We start from the raw sequence: 10,207 nt of genomic DNA, 5'->3' as shown, positions 1-10,207 counted from the left end.
TTACAGGAAAAATACCCTTTAGTGTTAAATGATCATATTGGTATAATCATTTACATCATGTTCCTTTAGCTGACATTTTTAGGGAACGGTTCTGGCTCAAGCTACAGAGGAAGTAAGTAGTCCCTTTAAATAAAAAAAGCAGACATCATGTGGTTATAAGAAAATAGCAAATTCACCACAGTGTATTTTTGCATGAGGAGAAAAATCTGGACTCATATTGTGATGTATCTATCCACCAGGCTGATCCTCCTGCTTGAATAATAAATCATGTTGAGTTTGCCTTGTGGCCACCTGACACCCATTAGCTATACGCCCAGCTGAGGGGCTGGAGTTGGGGGAGCAGCAGCATCTATCTTCTCTCTCTACATGTGCACCGTTTTTAATACAGGCTCATGTTGTTGGGAATCTGCAGCCTCAAGTACCAGGATGTTGGCTTGGGTTTAATTTAATTACTGTCTCAATGTATCTTCCTCATTCTCTCCAAGTCACTGCTCACTTGTCTGACTGTGTCCAACAATACTAATGTAAAAAACATATTTTTATTCTGTAGAGGTACATGCTATTGTATGCTCTGAAATGTGGAGGGGATCTGGCTGTTTTACTTGCTACTCATGATCATATGGCCCTTGAATTAAGTACACGTTTTCCTTCCTGTTTTCTTTTAAAGTTACCACTGAGAAATAGCTTTTAAAAAACGAGGTCATGTTCCACATATGAAAAAAGGACCAGGAAAGCACTTTCAGTTCTGTGCCAAAGCGTTAGTAAAGAACACATAGTGTTCATAGAGTAACCAAGCAATGCAGCTGGGGATGCACAACTATGCAACTTATAGGCAGTCTTTAAATCAAGTTGCAAGCAGGGCCTCTACCCCATACGAAAGGTTACACACACAGAGAGAGAGAGAGAGAGGGAGAGAGAGAACTAACTACTACAACTGGATTCCTCGTGTTAAAATGTCCACACTATGATCCCGTCCCCTCAGAACGGCCTGAAACCATGAAAACTTGGAAAACACAAGCCGTTGTTTACAAAAAAAATGTCTCCTTTAAATGAGAGAAAAATATGTTCATATTTGATGCAGTGTTTTTTTCTCCAGTTACATAACTATTGGGTTTGGGAGATTTATTCTCCTCCTTTGAGCAAATATTCAAAAAAGGTTAGCTAGGGGAGCAGGGGAAGTTTTAAACCTCTTGGTCACAATGAAGTTTTTAGAGGTGATATTGACAATAGAGCTGGTCTGTTTTTGTGGAGAAAAACACAACAATGACTAATGCAAAACCAACCAAACCCGGTTGCTTGTCAAGCTTACTTTAATCTCACTGATGATCTTTTGATTGAAGTGTAAGGGGGATTTAGATCATAATAATTTACAGGATGTTTTCTGAGATAAATATTTTATCCTATTTTCATATACACTATAACCCATTGGCACAGAACACTTCAGAGGGGAGAGAGAAAACAACCCAGCGTGTCCATCCGCCCAACCCCCCAGCTCTCAAGAACATTCCTTTCATAAATCTGAGTATTCTTGAAGAAACCGGAGCGAGAATTCAGGGTTGCTATGTAGAGGAGTTCATTATGGTGCCGATGGAAGATGCTTGGGAACCTTTCATATCTCCATCGAATCTTCTCTTCAATTTTGACCCACGTCTATAAATACTGTGTGAGATTCCATATATAGTACATATGCAATAGACACTCATGAACACACACACAGATACACACACAAAAATGTGCATCCACAAACACATACCATTTAACTCTCTTGTGCTAATGCATGTGCTTTGGCACCTACATGACAGATACCCTCTCGCCTCTTTTAAGAAGTAGGTGCAAGCACCATGCTCAGGAGCATTCCGCAAGGGCCGATGAAGTAGGTGTCAAAACCTGTATTTCCTCACTGCCAGTGACATTCTACTGCCGTTTCATCCTTCTCTTCCAACCTCTCCATTCACCTGCCCAATTTCATCCCCTGAAACAATATAAAATGTCTCAAGCCTAAAGAGAGATTAGCTCATTTGTAATGGTTGTGTTCTCCTCTGTATTGCGTCAGAGCTCTTCCTTTCATCCCAGACCCTCATCCCCCACTCACCCCTGCCCACCCCCTTGAAAGTCCCTTCCTCCTCTAAGAATGCACACCCCTCCCCCAATCCCCCTCACAATTTCAATCTGAAATGTGGGGAGTGTGTGCTGCCCACAGAAATAGAATGAATATAGCAGGCATCCCCATTCAAGTCATTGATGGCATAATGGGTGGACTGGCAGCCATTTTGAGTGTACCCATGCCAGGAAGTAAAAGCAGGAAGTGTACCCTTGAAACTGTGCTGTGATTTGTTGAGTCAACTCACTGACATTACAAAAAATACATTATATTGTATTAGCTACATCAGTTTGCATAATTTTAATGAACATTCTACATCACCATGGCAATCCAGCATCAGTTGACAGAACATTCCAAATTACCATGGAAATGATTGTATCACAATACCAGACAGCCATTGAGAGTGTACTCGTGAGTTTACCAGTCAAATGAATGCAATAAAGAGGTCAATGGAACACAGACAGTAGGGGATAGAATAAGGATGCAGGATTGCCGCACATTCAACAAATCTGATATAACAAAGTAGATATTCATCAAATCCGTCATGATTGATGTATTGTAACAGGCCCACAATATGGTTACTAAAGTCCAATTTGGATATATTTGGCTGTTTTTGCTGCATAACATTTAGAAGCTGTTCCTTTTCCAGTTTAGAAGAAGTGACTCCTAAATGCTAACTCCCATTCGCATAAGCTGGTAGCATAGCTAGCATACAGAAATCGGTGGTGGTAGTCAAAGTCGTTTTTTAACTGCAATGCTGTTGATTGGTGACGATGTCCCAAAAAATATTTGGGGTTAACATCTATACAAACATTATATTCAGATTTTTACCTCAACCTAGTGTGAAATACACATATAAACAATAGCCTAAATGCAGGAACATTTTGCTAGGGGGCAATGAGGAGAATTGGGATCGTTCCCCGACAGCAAATTTCCCCCACGTGTTTCCATGGCATTTCCATTGTTTGAGTCAAGTTCCATTGACCTCTTTACTGCATAATTTGCCAAGGTTAGAGCTTCCAAGCCCTCTCTATTCATTATATTTCTATGGTGCTGCCTGCCTATCACAGCTTGAAGTTCCAGTGAGATGGGTTATTATGATGTAAGAGGTAGAGGAAGAGATGACCTATGAAATGATCTCTGTCTGCATGCATTAACATTGTCATATTTTTCAAAGAAACGCACAGGCAAGCCAAGCTCCACCAAAGAAAATATTTGCAAGGCCGAAGACCTTAGGGACGTTGTTCTAAAGGTAATACAATCAGGCGACCACTAACCCAAAAGAAACCTGGTCTGTACGTAACTGTAGAAGTTTGAAATGAATGATGTTCTGTAGATACTGTCTCCTACTGCTGATACTGGTGCACTGAATCGATCAGCCAACAACAATAAAGCAATGGACTGATTTCAGTTTTAAAAGATGTCAATTTTTTGCACCTAGGGTTTACTAAGGGTTACTTATTATAGTCAATCATAAAGGTGTCTTAAAATACGGTTGAAATAATTGTAACATGTTAAAATTGACTAAAATGGCCCGTCATTATACAATAAGGCCCTATGTCAAATGACTTTTGCATAATTGATATAGAAGAACAAAAGAACAATCAGGTATAACAGTCTTTTTTTATTCTCCAAGCCATCAATGAACATTCCTCAATGTTTGCACCACTATAAAAGGCCAAAACTTTTCATCCATTATTTTTTCATATAGTTAAGGAAAGGATATGTGAAAGTCTAAATTAGATCACTATTGAATGCTAATTCCAAAAAAACATTTTTAATATTCATCAGCCTCACACACAAAGACAAGACTATTCATTCCATTCAACATTTCCAATGTCACGTTTCTTTGCTCTGTTGTCCAGTTTTCCTATACTCATCCCTCAAATTTCACTGGCTTTCATCTCACCACAAATGCTGCAAACACAGGCTGCCCCTCTACAATGACATGTGGGGCACAAAGACTCAGTGGGGCACACTGCATCCATGTCTCACATCTCTTCCTACATGTATCTCACTCCCCCTCTCTACACTTGAGTGGTTGTATTTCCTTTTGGTTAATCGGAAACTCGTTTGCCACAACAGACATTTTTATATTTATCTTCAGAAGCTTGTGTTGGAGGTTTTTTCGGATCATTAGGTACATCACATTTATATTAGCTTCAGACCAAGTCTACAGCCTGACTTATTGCCTCACCGATTGCCTCAGGAATCTGGATGTCGCCGGGCAGGTTCAAGTTCTTTTTTAATTCGCAGTAACTTTGCACCTCAACGGCATCCTCTGGCTTGTCAATGCCGTTGACACATTCCTTTTGCTGTGGCTCCGGGGCAGACACGGCAGCCGGCTCGACCGCCTGCTCCTGACACTCCCCATTGACCTCAGGGGCAGAAGGCTCAGCAGTAGCCTCCACTGAGGAAACAACTTCCTTGTTGTCCAGCACAGCCTCCTCTTGCTCAGCGCTGGCCTCCTCTGCAGCAGCAGGTGCAGCAGATTCTGAAATGATGATCTCCGGGATGGGTTCTGCGATGTCGGCAGCGTCTGGCTCTGCTGCTTCAGTTACTGCATCAGCAGCTTCAGATTCAAGCTCTGCTACGGATTCTTCTACAGGTAGGGGGAGCTCTTCAGCAGCTGGTTGTGGGATGGAATCTGCCTCTGGCTCTGCGGCTGCCTCTGTGGCTGACTCTGACACGGCTTCTGCAACTGATGCAGGCTCCTCCTCCGGGGTGGGTGAAGCTGCTTCTGCCTCTACTGGTGCCTCGACCACAGCATCAGGTTCTGGGGCCTTCCCTGTAACAGTCTCTGTTTCAGGCTCTGGAGCGGCAGGCTCTGGTTCTGTAGTGTCTGTAATCTCTGCTGTCACCTCTGTGGCTTGTTCTGTAGCCTCAGAAGCCTTTTCTGGTGCTGCAGCTAGCTCCACAGAGGCTGCCACAGGCTCTTCTGGTGCAGGCTCTTTTGGTGCTGCCTCAGGCTCCTCTGGTGCAGGCTCTTTCGGTGCTGCCGCAGGCTCTTCTGATGGAGGCTCTTCCACTGCAGGCTCTTTTGGTGCTGCTGCAGGCTCTTCTGGTGCAGGTTGTTTTTGGGCTGCTGCAGGCTCTTCTGGTGCAGGTTCTTTTGGTGCTGTTGCAGGCTCTTCTGGTACAGGCTCTTCTGGTACAGGCTCTTCCACTGCAGGCTCTTTTGGTGCAGCCGCTGGTTCCTTTAGTGCCGCTGGTTCTTCCGGTGCCTCTGTTTTATCTGTTGCTGCTGCAGGTTCCTCTGGTGCTGCCGCAGGTTCCTCCAGTGATGCTGCTGGTTCCTCAGCTGCTGCAGGTTCTTCCGGTGCTGCCACGGGCTCTTCTGGAGCTGCAAGCTCTTCTGGAGCTGTGGCTGGTTCCTCTGCTACTGCTGCAGGTTCTTCCCGTGCTGCCACTGGCTCTTCTAAGGCTGCAGGTTCTTCTGGTGCTGCAGCTGGTGCTGGGTCCTCTGGTGCTGCAGCTGGTTCTCTTGAAGCCACCGGTTCTTCTGCTGCTGGCGCAGGTTCTTCCGGTGCCGCCCCTGGCTTTTCTGGGGCTGCAGGTTCTTCTGGTGCTGCAGCTGGTGCTGGGTCCTCTGGTGCTGTGGCTGGTTCTTCTGAAGCCACTGGTTCTTCTGCTGCTGGCGCTGGTTCTGCCGGTGCTGCCACGGGTTCATCTGGTACAGCCGCTGGCTCTGCGGTGGCCCCCTTGGCCACGGCCTCTATAGCTGACAGTGCCTCTTCTGTCGCTTCTGTGATGGCTACCACTGTCGACTCCACTGCTCCCTCCACCGCAGCAGACACCTTAGGAGCAGTCTTCGCTGCCAACTCAGCGACCGGAGCTGGTGCTTTGCTCTCCACAACATGGGTCACGGCCTCAACGGCACTCACAGCAGCCACAGTAATCTCCTCCTTCTTGTCCTTTGGGTCGCTGACATCGTACCCCTTCTTCCGCTTGCTCAGCTTGCCTCCCATGGTGTCTCCTAAAAGTGAATAATACAATCAGAATGACTTAACAAGTGGGATAGGTTGTGGCGTTTGAAAATATATGTATAGCATATATTAATTTCCTTTAATTACCCACCACAAAACTCAATACCAAGTTAAAGCTAAAGAAAATGCAGGGCATTGCAATCCTGCCTACTGTCTCCGAGAAATCACTCAGTCAGGCTTTAAAGGGGGAAGGCATTTCAATCTGGAAACCACACTCTGTCAAATACTATTGGCTAAAAGACAAATGACCATTGCATGGGAACTACTCCAAGTTCTAAACTATCCAGTGCTCTTGTATAAACCACAGGACAAGAGACACTCTCTGGAGTCTTAGGTTATGTTATTATGTGCCAAGTGAGCCTCCCATTCTACTGTTGCCCTATAATGGTCTGTTTTAGTTGTACACTTATTCCCACTGGTATACTTTTAGAATAGCAGGTTAGAGGCACAGTTAGAGGAGGAAGGGGGACTTGAGTTCACAGAATAAAGAAAAAACACAAATGCTTTTAGCTATAGGTTTTGGGAACCTATTGAGCACTTGTTGTCAGGACATCTAAAATGACTGCAAGCAAACCAAAAGAAACAGAGGGAGGGATGGTATGAGAGAGGGGGGGGGTGTATAACTATCTAGTGCACTGTAAATAAGTAAGGGATAATCAAAGAGGGGTTATTCATTCTGTGGAAAGTAATGAACGACGTGGAATGCCCTTCAAGCCAATCAGGAACGACTATTGAACAATGCCATGGTATTTTGAAAACTACAGGTTGGTGATACATTTTTTGGGGCTATGGTCTGGATTTGGTCTATCGTTTAGTGCAAGGGTTAGATAAGATTCAGGCCAGGGTACATGGATAAGATAACATATTATTTTACAGACCACAAACTCGTGTTCTGCACACTCCTGTTACTTGCAACCACTAAAGCGTGGGAATTAAGTAAGGGATAATCAACGAGGGGCTATGCGTTCTATGTAAAATAATGAATGATGTGGAAGGTGTGTTCCACAACGCGCCAACGGAGTGGAACTGACCTTCCACAGAGATGCATACTTTTCCAGAGTATGCATAGAACCCCGAGTTGATTATCCCTTTCATACCATGCCTTTTATATCATGGCTATACCATGCTACTAGAAAAGTGTTAATTTGCAAGTACAAATGTGTTCAACATCACTGAAGTAGCTAGCTAGCAAGTTTACTAGATAGCTACAGTATGTTGCCATGGTTAAACCATCAGCTAAACCATCAGACCTAGCTTGCTATTATGAAAATCAAATTCAACAATACCAATACTATTTTAAATGTGACTTTTGCATTCAAAAGCAGCCCAAACTAAACATGTCAAAAATGTATGATAGCCATTGAATTCTACCATGCAAAAATACCTGTGTGTTATTTAAGCAATAATGACTGAGGGGGTGTGGTTTATGTCCAATATACCATGATAAGGTCTGTTGCTTTACACAACACAACGCATTGTGCCTGGATACAGCCCTTAGCCATGGTATATTGGCCATGTATCACAAACCCAGAGATGCCTTACTGCTATTATAAACTGGTCGCCAACATTATTGGAACAGTAAAAATACATGCTTTGTCATACCAGTGGTATACAGTCTGATATACCACGGATGTCAGCCAATCAGCATTCAGGGCTCAAACCACCCAGTTTCTAAAGGGAAAAAATGTATGCTCTAGAATGCCCTTCAAGCCAATCACAAAGGACTATTCAACAATGCCATGGTATAATACTGAGTAGTAGTATTCCGAGTTAGTACCATGCATCATCCACTGATGACAAAAACATTTAGCTAAACTATTTGCTTAAGTATGTGTGTAGGGTTAAGTTTATCACATTGGTCTCACTCACAAAATAGTGTTTATCTTATTCCATTGCCATGCTTGCAAGTGGAAGAGCTGATTTCAACATACCTCAACTTCCCTTCCCTCTATCAGAAAACCGAGAACTGGGAATTAAATGTTATCTGAGAGATATGTTTGGTGATAATAGTACTAAATTAATCCTTAAAATGATAGTAGGCTGGCTGTCAAAGAAATCAATATTTACCATTGGAATGGATATACTAAACAGGCATTATAGGTTACAGGTTTCTTCTGCCTGACATACAGTATCAAGTGAAGCCAAAAGGTGGAAAATGTTCAACGTGCAGTCGGTTCTCAAAAAAGACTATTCTTTGAGGCAAAACTAAGTACGAACGTAGCAATAGACTATGACATTTTACGCAATAACTTATTTTGACAATATCCAAAATGTCACAAACATTGTTGAATCTAATTAGGCTTTTTCGTCAGATGAGTGAGAGAGCGACTGCCATATAGCATATTTATTTTAACTGCAGCACACGGGCGTGATCATAATAGGAGCTGTCCATAGTACTGCATTGGGACAATCAAGAAGGGATGCAGACAGAGGGAGCCATGCGCCAGGCCAGCGCCGGTAGGCTAAACAGCTAAATCCATGCTGATATCAGAGCAGCGATTGTTCCCCTCCACTAAACTATCGGATAAACAGGCTTTCATATTCCTCCCAATCACTGTCTATATTTGAGGGTCGCTATAGCATGCGAATTAAGTTAATTTCGGGGGTTATTTCATGTGTTTGACTCAATTAATTGAATCGGTTTACATGACATTTGCCTATACACACACACTGAAAGAAAAACCTTCAGACATTTCAAAATGAGATTTCAATATACATCTGCCAAAAGCACATGACAATTGTCACATATTGGGGAAGTACATGGGGTTTATCGGCGAGGGGATGAATGAAACAGTACCAGTTTAGGGGTGTGGGGGATAAACCAATTACAGCAATATGATCACACACAGATTATAGCCATGCGTTATTTTGTCTTAAAACTCAAATCTGACTAAAGACACTTGAATTACGACGAAAGAAAATGCGCAGAGAATTGTACAACTCCTGTTGCCATAGCAAGGCACTGAGAGACGTGCATCCTAGCCTGCTACAGAATGAAGTTAACTGTGAAACCCACCTGATTGTAAATAGTATAACTTTTATCGTTTGGATGGATGGCAGTATTTGATGTGTGTCATTATAGAACAAATATAAGTCATTATTTTAAACGATATATTATCGACAGTGAAGGCACAAGCGCAGTGACTCCATCCCCCCAACCACATTACATACCGCTACTCCACTCTATCTACCCTGTTCGTTAATGTAGCCATACCGTCTAGTGGGGCTCCACAGGCGTGTAGAGGCACGATGGAAAATATGTTTGTATTTTTTATATTAAGCTTGAATCTTAATTTGTCATCTTATTCTGCAGTTAAATTTAAAAAAAAATGTATTACATAAATTGATTTGGGCACACAGCCCTGTCACCCTGATGCTTCTGGATATATTTTTTTCTACGCCTCATAGCGCAGACAAATTGTTAAAATCCCAGCCAGGAGTCCTTGGAACATCCACATAATAAAACACAAATCATGGCTCGAAGATGTTGAATCTGAAAATCTAGCACGCACCGGTAGGAATACAAATACATGAACAAAAGAGAACAAAGGATAGCTTATCCAACTCTTTCTCCATTCTCTATTCTTCATTCTCCAATTTACCACAACAGCATGCTCTATATGTTCTCTTATTTTCTCCAGAATAAAAAAAGAACATACAAAAGCTGAAAAACATAGATACAAAGTTCACCAACCTGGATTTCTGCCTTAAACCCAAACGGCAAGGAGAGTCGAGGAGCTGATGTATTCCCTTGCAAGACTGAGCACGGACTGATAATAGAAAGAATCTTGCGACTGAAAGCTGCACCAAAGTCCTCCTCGTTCCCTGAGGTGCAATCTAGGACTGTGCTTTTTTGAAGAGTGCCCCTATAGGTTTGCCAGACATCATTCGCTATCACAATCTATCCCACCCACTGCGTGCAATCTAGGGGAAAGTGGGGTAAATTGAGCCATTTTTTACATTTAGCATCACTCTGTCAAGGGAAATATAATAATCTTTCTAACAAAGATATCTAGGCTACATATATTTCATGATGTATCCCTGGAAATTCAGAATTCATGTAAACGTTACAGTTTGGAAAACATAGCTTGTTTTCTCTTAGCACAATTTACCGCTGGTA

At 42.8% G+C, this 10,207-nt stretch overlaps 1 protein-coding gene across 1 annotated transcript; it reads right to left on the bottom strand.

The window, feature by feature from the left end:
* Positions 1 to 3,710: 3,710 nt before the first annotated feature.
* Positions 3,711 to 10,207, bottom strand: LOC112249099 (proteoglycan 4). The gene is made up of 2 exons (XM_024418749.2): positions 9,782 to 10,207; positions 3,711 to 6,077 (listed from the first exon to the last, which is right to left on the bottom strand). Exon 2 carries the CDS (start codon positions 6,067 to 6,069, stop codon positions 4,264 to 4,266), a length of 1,806 nt encoding a protein of 601 aa, XP_024274517.1. The 5' UTR covers positions 6,070 to 6,077; positions 9,782 to 10,207; the 3' UTR covers positions 3,711 to 4,263.

Source organism: Oncorhynchus tshawytscha, linkage group LG04 (assembly GCF_018296145.1).
Source record: "Oncorhynchus tshawytscha isolate Ot180627B linkage group LG04, Otsh_v2.0, whole genome shotgun sequence".
In the NCBI taxonomy this organism is placed as follows: domain Eukaryota; kingdom Metazoa; phylum Chordata; class Actinopteri; order Salmoniformes; family Salmonidae; genus Oncorhynchus; species Oncorhynchus tshawytscha.
Note: the sequence above shows the minus strand (reverse complement) of the source record. Positions and strands in the feature narration are given on the sequence as shown.

Coding starts and splice junctions, on each gene's coding strand:
- LOC112249099 (XM_024418749.2), bottom strand. CDS start 6,069: ATGGGAGGCAAGCTGAGCAAGCGGAAGAAGGGGTACGATGTCAGCGAC.